Source organism: Stegostoma tigrinum, chromosome 12 (genome assembly GCF_030684315.1).
Source record: "Stegostoma tigrinum isolate sSteTig4 chromosome 12, sSteTig4.hap1, whole genome shotgun sequence".
Classification (NCBI taxonomy): Eukaryota; Metazoa; Chordata; class Chondrichthyes; order Orectolobiformes; family Stegostomatidae; genus Stegostoma; species Stegostoma tigrinum.
Window position 1 is genome coordinate 26,478,809 of NC_081365.1, and position 17,939 is coordinate 26,496,747.

The 17,939-nt window shown below is 45.9% G+C and overlaps 2 protein-coding genes across 8 annotated transcripts in view; one reads left to right on the forward strand and one right to left on the reverse strand.

The window, feature by feature from the left end:
• Positions 1–7,392, reverse strand: part of LOC132205985 (uncharacterized protein C3orf38-like) — a 34,109-nt gene extending 26,717 nt beyond the window's left edge. The window contains exon 1 of the mRNA XM_048540594.2: positions 6,856–7,392. Coding sequence (XP_048396551.1) covers positions 6,856–6,982 — 127 coding nt within the window. The 5' untranslated portion in view covers positions 6,983–7,392. The remainder of the gene's footprint in view (positions 1–6,855) is intronic.
• The window catches only part of zgc:152951 (uncharacterized protein LOC569013 homolog), a 57,724-nt gene continuing 46,965 nt past the window's right edge, over positions 7,181–17,939 (forward strand). For 2 of the 7 annotated variants that reach the window (XM_048540587.2, XM_048540591.2), the window contains exon 1: positions 7,181–7,444. The gene's annotated coding sequence lies outside the window, so the exon portion shown is untranslated. Of the gene's footprint in view, positions 7,445–7,473; positions 7,494–7,847; positions 8,162–13,997; positions 14,074–14,169; positions 14,259–17,939 lie in introns of those variants that run through there. The other 5 variants (XM_059650215.1, XM_048540586.2, XM_048540589.1 and 2 more) reach the window with 5 other exon arrangements.

Below are 17,939 nucleotides of genomic sequence, written 5' to 3' on the forward strand. Positions count from 1 at the left end.
AATGGTGGCATCATTATGGCACTGCAGGAGGCCCAGGATGGACATGTCATCTAAGAAATGGGAGGGGGACTTGAAATGGTTCGCAACTGGGAGGTGCAGTTGTTTACTGCGAACCAAGCGTAGGTGTTCTGCAGCACTGTCCCCAAGCCTCTGCTTGGTTTCCCCAATGTAGAGGCAGCCACACCGTGTACAGCGGATGCAGTATACCACATTGGTGGATGTGCAGGTGAACATCTACTTGATGTGGAAAGTCATCTTGGGGCCTGGGATGGGGGTGAGGGAGGTGGTGTGGGGGCAGGTGTAGAACTTCCTGCAGTTGTAGGGGTAAGTGCCGGGTGTGGTGGGGTTGGAGGGGAGTGTGGAGCGGACAAGGGAGCCGCGGAGAAAGTGGTCTCTCCGGAAGGCAGACAAGGGTGGGGTGGGAAAAATGTCTTTAGTGGTGGGGTCGGATTGTAGATGGCGTAAGTGTCGGAGGATGATGCGTTGTATCCGGAGGTTGGTGGGGTCGTACGTGAGGACTAGGGGATTCTCTCTCGGTTATTGCGGGGTGAGGGACGAGGTGTGCGAAATGCGGGTGACACGGGTGAGGGCGTTCTCGACCACTGCAGGGGGGAAGTTGCGGCCCTTGAAGAATGAGGACATCTGGGATGTGCAGGAGTGGAAAGCCTCATCCTGGGAGCAGATGCGGTGGAGGCGAAGGAGTTGGGAATAGGGGATGGAATTTTTGCAGGAAGGTGGGTGGGAGGAGGTGTATTCCAGTTAGCTGTGGGAGTTGGTGGGCTTGAAATGGACACTGGTTTGTAGGTGGTTGCCTGAGATGGACACAGAAAGGTCCAGGAAGGTAAGGGATGTGTTGGAGATGGTCCAGGTGAACTTGAGATTGGGGTGGAAGGTGTTGATGAAATGGATGAACTGTTTGATCTCCTCTTGGGAGCATGAGGCAGCGCCAATATAGTAATCAATGTAATGGAGGAAGACGTGGGGTTTTAGGCCAGCGTAGGTGCGAAACAGGGACTGTTCCACATAACCTACAAAGAGGCAGGCATAGCTTGGGCCCATGCGGGTACCCATGGCCACCCCCTTAGTCTGTAGGAAGTGGGAGGAATCTAAAGAGAAGTTGTTGAGGGCGAGGATGAGTTCGGCTAGGCGGATGAGGGGTGGTCGGGTCTGCAGGACAGAAAGAAGCGGAGGGCCTTAAGGCCATCTGCATGAGGAATGCAGGTCTATAGAGACTGGATGTCCATGGTGAAAATGAGGTGTTGGGGACCAGGGAATTGGAAGTTCTGGAGCAGGTGGAGGGCGTGGGTGGTTTCACGGATGTAGGTAGGGAGTTCCTGGACCAAGGGGGAGAAAACAGAGTCCAGATGGGTGGAGATGAGTTCAGTGAGGCAGGAGCAGGCAGAGACAATAGGGCAGGCGGGTTTGTGGATTTTGGGAAGGAGATAGAAGCGGGCGGTGCGGGGTTGGGGAACAATGAGGTTGGAGGCTGTGGGTGGGAGGTCACCTGAGGTGATGAGGTCATGGATGGTTTGGGAGATGATGGTTTGGTGCTCGGGGGTGGGGTCATGATCAAGGGGGTGGTAGGAGGTGGTGTCGGAGAGTTGGCGTCTGGCCTCAACAATGTAAAGGTCAGTACGCCATACTACAACTGCGCCTCCCTTGTCTGCGGGTTTGATGGTGAGGTTGGGATTGGAGCAGAGGGCTGCCCGTTCTGTAGGGGAGAGGTTGGAGTGGGTGAGAGGGGTAGAGAAGTTGAGTCGGTTAATGTCTCGACGGCAGTTGGAGATGAAGAGGTCGAGGGAGGGTAGGAGGTCTGGGAGGCGGGAGAAGGGATCAGTGGAGTTGTCAGTTTGTTGCCAGGGATGTCCAAAAGATTAGATATGAAGACGATGAGGATATAACACAGAACCCATCTGCATGCCAAACAGCAGGAGTGGCATGCAATAGATACCGTTTGGTGACACCACCAACTGCTCCTGCCAGTTCTACTTTAGACCTCGCCAAGCTGTTCCAGCACTCCTACAAGACTGGAATCTACCAGACAATGTGGAAATTTGCAAAGGTGGGTCCTGTCCCAAAAAAAATTGAACACAGTTGATCAGTACTCCATTTGTCTACACTCTGTGTACACAGCAAGGTGATGAAAGTTGTCAATGCAGTTAAGCAGAATTCACTTTGCAATTCTCTGTTCACTGACCTTCAGTTTCTGTTCCATCAAAGCCATTGAGCTCCTGAGCCCATTACACCCTTGGTCCAAGTATGGACAAAAGAGTTGAACTCCATAGGTGAGGTGAAATGACTATCCTTGATATTAAGAAGCCCGAGCAAAATTAGAGGCAATGGTAGTTAGGGAGAATTTTCTTCACTAGTTGCAGCTGTACAGAGAACAAAGAAAGATGGTTGTGGTTGTTGGAAATCAATCACCTCAGTCCTGGGATGTCACAACAGGAGTTCTTCAGGGTAGTGTCCTGGACACAGATACCTTCATTTGCCTTAACGACCTTCCTTAAGATCAGTGATGGCAAAGTTTGCTGATGGTTACACAATGTTCAGCACCATTTAGATACTGAAGTAGTCAGTGGATATATGCAGCAAGTGTCTATATATTGGGCTAGTATGTAGCAAACAACATTCATGCCTAAGTGCCAGGAAATGACCATCTCAAACAAGACAGAATTTAATCTTTCCCCTTGACATTCAATGGCATTACCATCACAATACACCATCAACAACATTTTGGAGTTCCCACTGACCAGAGCCAGAATTCTGAGGCAAATAAATCACCTGGCTCCCCAAAGCCTGTTCACCATCAACAAAACACAAAGTGTAATGCTATACTCTCTACTTGGATGAGTGCAGATCCAACAGCATCAAGAAGCTCATCATCACCCACAACAAGACAATCTATTTGAAAGGCACCCCAGCTATCACTTTGAAAATTCATTCCTTTAACCAACAATGCACAGGGTAGAGCTGGATGAACACAGCAGGCCAAGCGGCATCTCAGGAGCACAAAAGCTGACGTTTCGGGCCAAGACCCTTCATCAGACAGGATGAAGGGTCTCGGCCCGAAACGGAGCTTTTGTGCTCCTGAGATGCTGCTTGGCCTGCTGTGTTCATCCAGCTCCACACTTTGTTATCTTGGATTCTCCAGCATCTGCAGTTCTCATTATCACTAATGCACAGTATATACCACTTGTTCAGGTCCAGACTAATTAGCACCTCAACATCCATAAAAGGATCCAGATTTTCTAACAGCTGAAGTACTATTTATATGAGCTGTACATGGGCATCCAGTCTCCTGGCAATTGACTGGATCAAGCTTTTTGCATACTGTGAAACAATCTCCAATTGACAGTTTCTATTAATGGCCAGCTTGATGCAGTGGAAAGGCTTGAGTGCTCCATTGATCCCAAGAGTTGTACTGTCAGGAATTCTCATCTCCTGGCAGGTCATGCATGATGGTAAGGGCGGAGGGGAGGACCCAGATAAAGCACAATCCAAATCAAGTCCTTGGTGGTGATCTCGGCAGTGGATATTTGTGCGATATTAATGGCTGCAATGACGAATGAAGGCTGCAGCAGGAGGAAGATTCCCAGTCATCAGGATTTCCTTGCCACAGGAGCTAGATTTACTTTCTATCATGGAGTGTGTGCCTGCTGATGTGTAACAGCATTCCATGTTAAAAGATCCTGCACCTAAAGGAATTCAAACCCCATCTCCCTGCCAAACCCACCCGCCGCTCCCCCCACCACACACACCTGTATGTCCTGTAGCGTTTGGCAAGACACGACGGGGACAGGATTAAGAAATCCTGGAAACCCCTCGTTTCAGACAGTCTGTAGGTGGTGAAATTTGAGTCAGTCATTTCACTCTTGGAATAGGGATAGGAGTGTGTTTTAGCAACCCTCGTCAGGATCCACTCTGCTCACCCCACATGGGAAAGGGTCTAGAAAAGGTGCCCAGAAAATAAGGTGTTCCATTACCCATGTAGCTAGAAAACCGCATCTAGCAGGCTCATCTACCTATACTACTCAGCAACTCCAAGAGAAATGCCAGGAGCCATACCAACCATTCTACTGGCCTTCATTGACTAAGTCAAAAGCCTTGGTCGGATCAATCAGGAAGTGCTTATGGAAGACCGTGTCAAAGGCCTGCTGTCCAGTGAAATTCATCAACACCTTGAGTCCCTTCCAAGGCAAGATGTCAGCGACGGTCCTCACCATCAAAATCTAAAAGAAGCCCGAGGTCAAAACAGAGGTCAAGTAGGGATGTGTCATCACCACTTGTCAATAACAAGCTTCCCAGTGGCGTGGACACTGTCTACAGGATTGACAGCAAACTTTTCAAACTCAACTGCTTGAAATCCAAGAGGAAAACGACATTTTGCTTGCAGAACTTCATTATCCAGATGACAATGTCGTTTTTGCTCTCTCAGAAGAAAATCATCAAGCCTTGTATAATGCTTCACAGAAGCATTGTGAAGAATTAGTTTCAGCCTTAACCTCAACAAGACTTACATCCTTTAATAACTCATCCCAGGACAAGTTTCAGAACCAAAGGCCAGTGACTCAGAATTTCTGAGATGGGCAAGCTACTCACTAGCACGTGATTGCTGACAATGAAACAACTTCAGTGACTTTGACTTGTCACTCAAAGTTCATATCTCTGACTTCCAAAATATTGGTCAGAAATTAGCAATGTCACATTCACCCTGCTTACAAGTTCAGCTATCTGGCTAGGAAACTTTATCTAAGGATCAAACGATTGGCAACAAATAGTAATTTCACATGCTTAAAATATACTATCACAGGTGATGCTATCTAGCAAAACTAAATTTGTTCATTTGCATTGCTGCTGACCAAGCTAGAGAAATTAAGACAAAGTGAAAATCAATAACGGGAGGTTGGAATTCAGTTTTTTTTTGGCGGGGGGGGGGGGGGAGGGTGGTGAGCATTATTGGCAGAAGGGATTGGGGGGGAAATCATTCAGGAGCAATCTGGGGTGGGAGGGGAGTCAGGAACTGGATACAGTCTTGGGGAGGGGCAGTCAGTCTGGAGTGGTGGGGGTAGTTGGGGCAGGGTCATAAGGGATGGAGGTTCAGTCTGTTGGGTTGGTTATCAGTCTGGGGTGAGATTCACAAAGGAAGTATCAGTCATGTTGTTTTGAGGGAGGGGTAGTGTGAGAGGTTGGGTAGGGGTCATTCCAAGTGAGGGATGGGTAAAGGGGTTGGAGAATAAAGGGATGGACATGGGTATAATTACAAGTTTTAAAAGACATTTTGGGTTTTGGGCCAGGAGCAGGTAGGTGGCGCGAATTTAGTTTGTGATTATGTTCAGCACGGATTGGTTGGACTGAAGGGTCTGTTTCCAAGCTATATAACCCTATGGAATTGGGGGGGAGGGGGGTAGGAGGAGGGGTAAGTAAAATCAGTTTGGGGCGATATAGGTCCTTGGACAGGGTATCAGTCCAAGTGGGTGCGAGGTGGGGGTCAGTCACTGACAGTGTAAGAGCGTAAGTGGAGTCAGTCTGTGAGGGTGGGGTCAATCTGACATGGAGTGGAGTGGAGTGGAGTGGAGTGGGGGGGAAAATTGGTCTGTGAGGGTGTGTCGTGGATCTGTGGTGGGTATCAGTCTGTGAGGGTGGAGTCAATCTATGAGGCTGTGATGGGTCTGTAGGTGGCATCAGTCTGAAATGGTTTGGGGGGCCAGTGTGTGACGGTGAGGTCTATCTGACAGGGTTCGGGGATGTCAGTCTGTGAAGGGTGGGTAATCAGTCTGATGGGGTGCAGGGTGAAGTCTGCGGATAGGTAGAACAGTGAGGGTGTGGGTCAGTCTGTCAGGGTGAAGGGGGGGGGTCAGTCAGAGAGGGTGAGAGCAGGGGGTTTCAATCCGTGACAGTACAAGCATGAAAGCGGGGTCAGTCTGAGAGGGTGTGGTTAATTTGATAGGGTTTCGGGCATGTGTCTGTGAGGATCCGGTGGGGGGCGGGGGGGGTCTGTAAGGGCGTCTGATGGGTCTGTGGGGGCGTCAATCTGATAGGGTGTGTGGGGCGCAGTCAGTTGGTGGGGGGGGTGGGGGAGTGTGTGGGGGACAGTCAGTGGTGGGGGGGAGGAAGAGATAGTCTGTCAGGGTCACGGTGGGGGGGAGAAAGTCTGTGGGGGTCACAGAGGGGGGAGAAAGTAGGTGGGGGTCGTGGTGGGGGGAGAAAGTAGGTGGGGGTCACGGTGGGGGGGGAGAAAGTAGGTGGGGGTCGTGGTGGGGGGGAGAAAGTAGGTGGGGGTCACGGTGGGGGGGGGGAGAAAGTAGGTGGGGGTCACGGTGGGGGGGGGGGAGAAAGTAGGTGGGGGTCACGGTGGGGGGGGGGAGAAAGTAGGTGGGGGGGAGAAAGTAGGTGGGGGTCACGGTGTGGGGGGAGAAAGTAGGTGGGGGTCGTGTTGGGGGGGGAGAAAGTAGGTGGGGGTCGTGTTGGGGGGGGAGAAAGTAGGTGGGGGGGAGAAAGTAGGTGGGGGGGGAGAAAGTCGGTGGGGGTCGCGGGGGGGGAGAACAGTCGGTGGGGGTCGCGGGGGGGGAGAACAGTCTGTGGGGGGAGAACAGTCTGTGGGGGTCGCGGGGGGGGGGAGAACAGTCTGTGGGGGTCGCGGGGGGGGGGGAGAACAGTCTGTGGGGGGGACAGTCTTTGGGGATCGTAGTGGGGGTCACGGGGGGGGGGAAGCATCGGTGGGGGTCGCGGTGGGGGCAACAGTCTGTGGGGGTCGCGGGGGGGAGACACAGTCTTTGGGGATCATGGTGGGGGGAACAGTCTGTGGGGGTCGCGCGGGCGGAGGGGGGGGATGGTCAGTCCGGCCAGGCCCACCTCGGACGCTCTCGATCTTTAACATGCGGTTGGTGACGGTGTCGGCGACACTGAAGAGCTCGCAGTGACCCAGGCTCTGCAGGATCTCCTGGAGGCCACACCGCTCCCGCTCCGTCAACACAGCCATGTTGCTGGCCCCCCTCCTCCCTCCACTCCGGGTACCGCCGCACTCCCGCTCTAACGTTCCCGCTTCACCCTTCACCCTTAATGAGAAGCCGCAGCCTAATCGCCGGACACAGCGGCTGTCATCAGCGTGACTGAGAGTCTATGCGGCTTGGGCTCCGGGCGGGGGGGAATTATTCTGAGGAGAGACCCCAGACAGTCTGTGCATTTGTAACATTCACCGCACAGCTCTGTTATCCTTTTGGGATTTAACAAAACAAATCGAATCAGTAATTCCACACGGTCAGGGGGCTTTATGCTTTTGTCGATCCAGGCTGTTATTGGTCAATATGAGCCCGGTAGCAGCGGCCGGTCGGAAACATTTGATGGGTGCACCCACCCATCCACCGTGTTGGGAGGGCAGTAGGACCAGGAGGACAACCCAGCGAGGAGCCAGTAACCGTCAGAGGCCGGAGGAGGGGACTCGGTGAGTACAACCCCCGCCCACAGACGGAACATATGTACATCCTGAGACAGTAAGACCGATGTTTACTCAGTGTGTGAGGGAATGTACACGGGTGGTCCGGTGGTCAGCATTGCCCCCCGCGCCAGGGGCCCGGTTTCCATTCCAACCCCGAGCGACTGTTCTCCCCGTGGTAACAAAGTGTGGAGCTGGATGAACACAGCAGGCACAGCAGCATATCAGGAGCACAAAAGCTGACGTTTCGGGCCTAGGCCCTTCATCAGAGAGGGGGTGGGGAGAGGGAACTGGAATAAATAGGGAGAGAGGGGGAGGTGGACCAAAGATGGAGAGAAAGGAAGATAGGTGGAGAGGAGAGTATAGGTGGGGAGGTAGGGAGGGGATAGGTCAACCCAGGGAAGACGGACAGATCAAGGAGGTGGGATGAAACGTCAGCTTTTGTGCTCCTGAGATGCTGCTTGGCCTGCTGTGTTCATCCAGCTCCACACTTTGTTATCTCGGATTCTCCAGCATCTGCAGTTCCCATTATCTCTAAACATCCCCCTTCTATCGAGCCCTTCATGAATTTTCTGTGAGATCTCCTCACATTTTCCTGAATTCCAATGCCCACAGTCTCCTCAGACAACAGTTTCAGCATCGCAGGAATCAGTTTGAAGAATCGCTGTTTGTGGAATTTATAGACACCTTTCGGCAAGAAAGTCAAAACTGCTCACAGTGCTCCAGGTGTGTCTCGTCAACGATATATACAATTGAAGCAAGACTTCTGTTTCCTGTTCCCAAATCTTGTGATGAAGACCAGCATATAATTTGCGTCACAAGTTGATTGCTGCCCATATACGGTGGCTTTCAGTGAGTAGGACACAAGGACAATTTAGGTCCCTTTGGACATCAAAACTTTCCAACTTGTCACTATTTAAACAAAAAAAAATTCTGCATCTCTATTAGTACTGCTAAAATGGAAGCTTCTCACTTGTTTAAATTTTATTGCATCTCCCATGCTTTTTCCTCACTTTCACAGCTTGTCGAAATCCCATGAAACATTTTGGATCCTCTTCACAACTATCGTTTCTGCTAAGTCTGTTTCATCTATAAACTTGGAAATGCTACAATCCTTATTGGGGTGCATTTTCAAGTAACACACCTACGAGATATGAATACAGTTTTGATTGTTTATTGTAAGTTCATTGCAGCAGAAATAGGCCATTCAATGGAGACCATTATGATTATAGTTATTGATTATGGTTACAAAAGTATCAGTAGTCCGGATTAGGACGTTTGTAGGAAGTTTCTCGAACTACAGTTCCTGAGTTTCAGGTCTGGAATTGTGGCTGAAATACTGCTGAGCATCTGTGAATCTGAGAGTATTGTGGCTATCATGTAAGAGAGGTGGTTACACTGGAGGCTAAGACTCCACAAGTAAGGAGTGAATGGACAACTACCAGGTCGAGAAAGAGGATTAGGCAAGCAGTGCAGATATCCCCTGTGGCCATTATCCTGCAGGACAGATAAGCCATTTTAGAAACAGTTGTGAGGAAATCCACCTCAGGGGAAAGTAACAACAGCCAAATTCAGTGCACTGTCGGTAGCTACTACACAAGCGAGGAGGAACAAGTATGGCAACCCTATAGTAATAAAGGATCTAATTGTAGGCTAAATAGATAGATATTTCTGAGACCACAAGTATTCAACAGGTCTGGTGGCCTCTGAAAAGAAAGCAAAGTTGTTTCCTTGATGCTTGGGTCAATGATGTTTTGGCGAAGCTACAGGATATTCTGAAATGGGAGAGTGAACAGCCAGCGGTCATGGTACCCACTAGTATTGGCAATGTAATAAAGAAAGGAGTAACTACTGAAACTGAGTATAGGAAGTTAGGAAGCAAGCTCAAATATAGCATATCAAAGGTAGTGATCTCAGGATTGCTACGCATACCACGTACTAGTCAAGAGTAGAAAATAATAGGATATTATCAGATAAAATAATGGCTACAGAGATGGTGTGAAGGGGGCGGATTTCAGATTCCAAGGATGGTAGGACTAGTTCTGGAGAAGTGGGACCAGTGCCAGCTGGATGGGTTGTACCTCAGCACAAACTTGTGTCCTATGGATGTATTTAATAGTGTGTTTGGGGAGGGTTTAAACTAAAATGGGAACATAGAGCGGGAGACAGATGAGAGGGAAACAAGGGCAACAAAAGGAACAACAGAATGAGAAAAAGTAAAGTGATAGACAATTCAAGGGCAAGAATCACACAAATCACACACTGTGCAAAATAATGTGAACAAGACTAGGCGTAGTAAAAAGGTAAGCCTTAATGCCTTTTTACCAAATGCCTGAAACATTCACATTTAAGTTGTTGAATTAATCATGTAAATGGATCTAAACCGGTATGATATAGTTGGGATTTCAAAAGCATAGCAGCAGTGTGACCAGGGCAGAACATTGAATATCCAGGTGTATTCAGTTTTTTGGAAGGACAGACAAAAAGGCCAAGGAGGTGGTGTAGCATGACTGATTGAAGACCAAATTAATGCGAGAGTGAGGAAGAATATTAGCTCTGGTGAAGTGGAATCTAAATGGATACAGCTTTGAAAGAAATACCAAGAGCAGATAATGATTCCAGGAATTGAATATAGACCGTCAAACTGTAGCAGCAATGTTAAGCAAGGCATTAAACAGAAAATTAGAAATGCAAGCAAAAATAATACAGCTATAATTATGGCTGACTTTCATTGGCATAAAAATAGGGTAAATCAAATCAGTAGGTATATCATAGAGGAAGAATTCCTGGAATCTACATGGGATGGTTTTCTGGATCAATACATTGAGTAACCAACTACAGGACAGGCCATTCTCGATTGGATATTATGCGATAAAAAGGGAACAATGATCAATCTAGCTGTGTGAGACCACTTGGAGAAGAGTAACCACAATATGATGAAATTCTTTATTAAGATGGAGGGTGACATAGTTGATTCTGAGACTAAGTCCTGAATTTAAATAAAGGAAGCTGCAGTGATATGATACATTGGGGAAGGCTACTTAAAGAAATGATCGTGGATAGTCGATGGCATTCATTTAAACAGGGTCTGGATGAACTGCAACATTCTTCCCTGGCTCAAAAATGAAACAAGAGGGTGGCTAAGAGAGGAATTTAGGGATAGTATTAGGTCCAAGGAAGGGGCATAACAATTGGCCAAAAAAATGCAGTATACCTTAGAATCTGCTGAGATTTCAGCAAAGGCGGACATAGGGATTGATTTAAGAGGGGGAAAATAGAATATGAGAGTAAGTTTGCAGGGAACATACAAATTGATTATAAAATCGTCTAGGGGTATGTGAAAAGAAAAAGATTAGTGAAGGCAAATGTAGGTGCCTTACAGTCAGAAACAAGAGAAGTAATGATGGGGAACTGAGAGATGGAAGACCAGTTAAATACTTCGGTTCTGTGTTCACAAAGGAGGACACCAGTAACATAACCAGAAATGTTGGGATGCACAGGGTTTATTTAGTGAGGGGGAGGAGCTAAAAGAAATTGGTATTAGTAAGGAAATGGTGTTGGGGAAATTGGCAAGATTAAATGCTGATGCATTACTAGGGCCCAATAATCTATATTCCAGAGTACTTGAAGAGTAGCCCGAAAAATAATGGATGCTTCAAATTGAATTAATTAGCTTTATTGTCACATGTATTCAAAATGCACTATGAAAAATTTATAAGTTGCCACTTAGAGCACCATCTTAGGTATAAAATTACCTAGGTGCAGCTTCTCCAGTTACAAGATTAGTTACAGTGTAACAATGTCACCAACACACAGCACCGCCTTAGGTACAGAATGCCTAGATATAATTCATAATTACAGAATCGAGAAATTAAGAAAAAAGTTACATTACGGCTATACACAGTATAACCATAGATCAGAAAAACAAGAAGCCAGTTTAAAAAAATCATCAGTCTCTGTCTAAGGGATGTTCACAGCAGACCTGCGCATGGGGGCATCCACGTAGTTTGACTGCTAGCTGCCGCCGTGCTCTGCACTAGGTTGTTAGTCCCTGGTTTCTCTGCTTTGGAAGCGGGGTCTGGGTGTTCGAGGCTGAGAGAAGGGTGGAAAACAAGGAGAAAGAAAGGGAAAGAGTGGATGGAATGGATAGGATCCAGTGAAACATTCATGAAGAAATTGGTAGTCATCTCTCAAGATTCTATAGATTCTGGAACAGTTCCTGTCATTTAGAAGGTAGCTAATGTAATCCCACTATTTAAAAAGGGGGTAGAGGTAACAGAAAATTATAGACAGGTTAGCCTGACATTGGTAATGGGAAAAATCTTAGTGTCCATTATAAAAGATTTCATAGCAGAGCGCTTGGAAAACAGCGAGAGGATCGGACAGAATAAGCATGGATTTGTGAAAAAGAAACCATGACTGACAAGTCGATGGGAACTTTTCAAGGATGGAACTAGTAGAATTGATAAGGGCAAACCAGTGGAAATGGTTATTGTGGGCTTTCACCAGACTTTCGATAATGTCCCACAAAGCAGCTTAGCATGTAAAATTAAAGTGTTTAGTATTTGGGTAATATACTGACCTAGCTGACAAACTGCTTGGCATGCAGGAAACAGACAGTACGAATTAACTGGTCTTATTCCAAGTGGTAGGCAATGACTAGTGGGGTATGACCGAGATCAGTGCTTGGACCCCATCTATTCATAATATATTTAAATTTAGATCAGGAATTGAAATGTAATGTTTCCAAGTTTGTAGATGACACAGAGCTGGGTGGGAGAGTAAATTGAGAAGGATGCAGAGATGCTTCAGTATGATTTGGACAAATTGAGTGAATGGGTAAATGGCTGACAGATGAAGTACAATATGGATAAATATGAGGATATCTGCTTTGATAGCAAAAACAGGAAGGCAGATTATTATCTGAATGTCAATATATTGGGAAAGGGGAAGTTGCAATGAGGCCTCGGCACTAGTTGCTGAAAATAAGCATGCTAGAGCAGCAAGTGGTGAAGAAGGAAAATGGTATTTTGGGCTTTAAAGCAAAAGTGTTCAAGTACAGCAGCAGAGATGTTTTCCTGCAAATCTACAGAGTCTTGGTTAGATCAACCTGGAGTATTGTGTGCAGTTTCCTATTTGGGGAAGAATATTCTGGCTATGGAGGGTATGCTGATTCCTGCGATAGCAGCACTGACGTATGAATTGATTGGTGTGATATTCACTGGGGTTAGAGGAATGATAGATTATTTCATAGAAACGAATAAAATGCAGGAAGGATGTTCTCAATGATCAGAGAGTCCAGAAACAAGTATCACAGATTATGGATATGGGGTGGGTCATTTAAGACTGAGGTTTGAAGAAATATCTTCACCCAGAGAGCGGTGAGCCTGTGGAATTCTCTGCCACAGAAAGAGGTTGAGACTGAAGCACTGAATGTTTCAAGGAGGAGTTACATAGAGTTCTTACAGTTAAAAGGGTCAACAGGATACTGAGTTGGATGATCAGCCATGATTGTATTGAATGGTGGTTTAGGCTTGAAGGTCTGAATGGCCTACTCCTGCCCCTAGTTGCTATGTTTCTAAGCAGCCTTGCATAGTTCAAAGTGAACTCTACTGTGTGACAAATTATGGCATGTGTAAGCTCATAAACATAATCAAGAAGTCATTATATTAAAAAAAAATGAACTACTTGTATCATCAAAAAATTGATGATTATTATGCTGTAAATTCACAACATTTCACCAGCAGATCTCATTGTGAGTTATCTTGTGGCAAAACAGTTGTTGCATCAACCTAATCTTCTGTTATGTTCCCCACCCAGATATATCCTGCATGCAACTTCTAATTTGCAAATTTATGTATTCATTTCTATATTCTCCCTGTATACCACTGTGACTATGAGATTGCTTGCCAATAAATTTTGCCAACAGTCTCTCCTGTTGGTCCTGGGTCAAACCTTGGCCCAAGGTAGCCATAGACTAATAACTTCTATTTGTGATTGACCTATGGCCCTCAGGGCACCATAAACTTCAGATCCCACTCAAAATCATCTGCCTCTGATGACTTTGTATTTGGTGCATCTACATTAGCCTCTGCTTGTTCTGCATAAACACAAACAAATGGAGCAATATATACCAGGCAAGCCCTGTATTGTTTTTGGGGCTTTTACTGGTTGGTTCCAGTTGGCTCATTTTTGCTTAGTAGCAGTATTTGGCTTTCTTTACAGGTTTAGCCAAGTCTTCATTCTACTTTTTTTCAAATTGTGCAAAAGAGGTAGGGTGCATAATCAGATCAGCCACAATGAATTGTGTAGCAGGGTCTGAGACTGAATAGCCAACTTCTGCATTATCTTTTATTCTTAGGGAGAAATGTAGGTTTCAATAAAAATTTGTAAATTTACTTTTTCGCTAATCAATTGCCAGGATAAAAATAGTTAAGCATTTAGTGACACGTTTGCTTTGCTATTGTCAAGACTGTGAACATACCAAAATATTAGAATGACTTCTCCTAATAGGAGTGCACACACTTGCTGAGAGCTTCTCCTTTTTTTATTTCCGTTTTCAGCACTTTGTTTCAGCAGTTTGAAACAATTTTTACTCAACTTGTTTGGACATGACACACTGGTCATCATGTCCTGAGGTGGGACTTTCTTTTATTCTTTCATGGTATTTGGGTGTCAGTGGCCTGGCCAGCAGGTTTTTTCCATCTATATTTGCCCTTGAGAAGATGTTGGTGCGCTGTCTTGTACTGCTATTAGGGAGGGTGCTCCAAGATTTTGACTCAGCAATATTGAAGAAATGATAATGCATTTTCATGCCAGGATGGTGAGTAGGTTGGAGGAGAACTTGCTGGCAGCAGTGTACCCATGTATCTGCAGTTTTGTCTTTCCAGAGGGAATTTGTTGTGCTTTTGGTTTGTGATGTCTAAAGAGCCTTGGTGAATTTCTGCTGTGCACCCTGGAGTCAGACAAACTGCTGACACTGGGACTTAGTGGTGAAGGGAGTGAATGTTTGTGGATGTCATGCTGTCAAGCAGGCTGTTTTATCCCAGATGGTGTCCACTTTCTTGAGTGTTGTTGTAGATGAAGCAACATATCCAGGCACGTGGAGAATTTTTGTCACACTCTTGATTTATGCCTTGTACATGGTGATCAGGCTTTGGTCAATGGTAACCCCTACGGTATTGATCATTGGGTATTAAGAGATAATAATAAACTTGGAACAGGACCACCTGGCCCACGAGTAGTGACATTGTCACTCAGCCATCTTTTAATGTCAACATTTATGGTGTAAGAAGTAAGATCTACGTAGTCACAGAGTGATCTGAATCGCAAAACAGTTTCATCAAATTGTCATATTTATTTTGAAGAATGTAAGTTTAAACACAAGTCCTTCTTTATTGTTAAGAGCTAACACGGTGTGAAGCTGGATGAAAGCAGCAGGCCAAGCAGCGTCAGAGGAGCAGGAAAGTTGACGTTTTGGGTCGAGACCGTTCTTTGGAAATGGGGAAGGGGAAGGGGATTCTGAAATTAATAGGGAGACAGTGGGAGGTGGTGAGAAGATGGATAAAGGAGAAGATAGGGTGAGAGAAGACAGACAGGTCAAAGAGGCGGGGTTAGAGCCAGTGAGGGTGAAGGTAGTTGGGGAGTTAGGGAGGGGATAGGTCAGTCCAGGGAGGATGGACAGGTCAAGGAGACGGAATGAGGTTAGTGGGTAGGAAATGGGAGTGGGGCTTGAGGTGGGAGGAATTGTTAGGGAGGCGGGGACTAGCTGGGCTGGTTTTGGGATGTGGTCAGGGAAGGGGAGATTTTGAAGCTTGTGAAGTCCACAGTGATACCCTTGGGCTGCAGGTTTCCCATGTGAAATATGAGTTGCTGTTCCTGCATCTTTCAGGTTTCATCGTGGCAATTTAGGAGGCCCAAGATGGACATGCCGTCCGAGGAGTTGGGGGGGAGTTGAAATGGTTCGTGACTGGGAGTTGTTTGTTGCGAACTGAGCATAGGTGTTCCGCAAAGCGGTCCTCAAGCCTCCGCTTGGTTTCCCCGATGTAGAGGAGGCCACAACGGGTACAGCGGATACAGTGTATCACATTAACAGAAGTGCAGGTGAACATCCCAAAACCAGCCCAGTTAGCCCCAGCCTCCCCAACCATTCCTACCACCTGAAGCCCCAACCCCATCTCCTGCCCACTAACCCCATCCTGCCTCCCTGACCTCTCTGTCTTCCCTGGACCAACCTATCCCCTCCCTAACTCCCCACCTACATTCACCCTCACTGGCTCTAACCCCGCCTCTTTGACTTGTCTGTCTCCTCTCACACAATCTTCTCCTTTTTCTATCTTCTATCCGCTTCCCCCTCTCTCCCTATTTATTTCAGAATCCCCTTCTCCTCCCCCATTTCTGAAGAAGGGTCTCGACTGAAACGTCAACTTTCGTGCTCCCATGATGCTGCTTGGCCTGCTGTGTTCATCCAGCTTCACACCGTGTTATCTCAGATTCTCCAGCATCAGCAGATCCTATTATCTCCATTTTTATTGTTGTTGTTTGGTGTATTTAATTGATTATTTATTCTGTCCATTTTCTTTATCTCATCCATTTTTTAATCATTCTGTTGCCTCACCTATCCCTTTCTCTATATTTCCTCTGACCCACAACTCTCTGAAATATCTGTTGTCAACTGTGTCTGGCTTTCTGTGCAATTGTAAGTATAACTCCTCCACTTAAAACCTACTTCTTTGGCCAAACTTTGGTCATCTGTACAAATATCTCCTTTATGTAGCTTAGTGTCAAATTTTGTTTTAAAATATTCTTGAGAAGTGTTTTGGAATATTTCATTGCATTATAAATACGACATAAATATTTGCTGTTCTATTTTAAAGGAAATTCTTTCATTTATCCAGTGCCTTTCAAAATCCTGGATTCCCAAAGTATTTTAAAGCGTGTAATTTCCCTTAGACAAAAGAAAATATCTGAAAAGACGACAGTGCATTCAATGGAATCGAGAAATCGGTGTCAATGATTTGGGTTGAAATTATTCCTTTTTAAAATATGAACGATGAGTGACAAGCATTTTAACTGAATTTGTAAAGGCAGAGCAGGAGAAACAAGTATAAGTTTCAATAGACAAAGCAAAAATAGGGAATTGTATTTGCCTGGTATGATCTGAATCAGAATAGGCATGAGACAGAATAAAGAAACCAAGAACACTTAATAGAAGGAGTGAGAGGGACAAATTTCAGACAAAAAGGAAGAACCTAAATATCTGAAGTACTGGATGTGAGTTTGCTCGCTGAGCTGGAAGGTTTGTTTTCAGACATTTTGTCACCATTCTGGGTAACATCATCAGTGAGCCTCCGGAGAAGCGCTGGTGTTATGCCCTGTTTTCTATTTATCTGTTTAGGTTTCCTTGGGTTGGTGATGTCATTTCCTGTTCTTTTTCTCAGAGGGTGGTAGATGGGCTCCAAATCTATGTGTTTGTTGATGGAGTTCCAGTTGGAATGCCATGCTTCTAGGAATTCTCGTGCGTGTCTCTGTTTGGCTTGTCCTAGGACGGATGTGTTGTCCCAATCAAAGTGGTGTCCTTCCTTATCTGTATGTAAGGATACGAGTGATAGTGGGTCATGTCGTTTTGTGGCTAGTTGATGTTCATGTATCCTGGTGGCTAGCTTTCTGCCTGTTTGTCCAATGTAGTGTTTGTCACAGTTCTTGTAAGGTATTTTGTAAATGACGTTCATTTTGCTTGTTGTCTGTATAGGGTCTTTTAAGTTCATTAGCTGCTGTTCTAGTGTGTTGGTGGGTTTGTGGGCTACCATGATGCCAAGAGGTCTGAGTAGTCTGGCAGTCATTTCCGAAATGTCTTTGATGTAGGGGAGAGCGGTTATGGTTTCTGGGCATGGTTTGTCTGTTTGCTTGGGTTTGTTGATGAGAAATTGGTGGTACATTTCCTGACTTCAGGATGTTCCAAATTAATTCATAAAGTAAATGGGAGACTTGCGTTAGCATAGCACCTCTCACATTCTCACAAAATCCAAGCTGCTGTACAGCCAAAGAAATGGACATGTTAGAAGCTTTTGCAATATAGGAAAAGTGTAATTGTACACAGTAGACTTTACAACTCAAGGATATAAGAAATAGGGTAGGAAGAGGCTATTCAACCCATCAAGCCTGTTCCATCATTCAATACGATCATGGCCGTTCTTGAACTTCAGCTTCACTTTCCAAATGCTCCACAAATAGCAGTGAATGACCTGACTGGATAATCTGCCTTTCTAGTGATGTTGGTGAAGATTAAAGAGAAACTTTCCAACATTCCTGTTTTTCCAGTAGTGCTGTAGGATCTTTTACATCCGCCAGAGAAGTCAGTGAGCCCCTCAGTTTAACATCCCATCTCAAAGATAGCACTTCTAACAGTGCAAAACTCTTACAGTTCTGTATTGAAGTGTCAGTTTAGGTTAGATGCCCCAATATTTGGAATGGAACTTCAACTGCTTAGGCATTGCACAGGTTT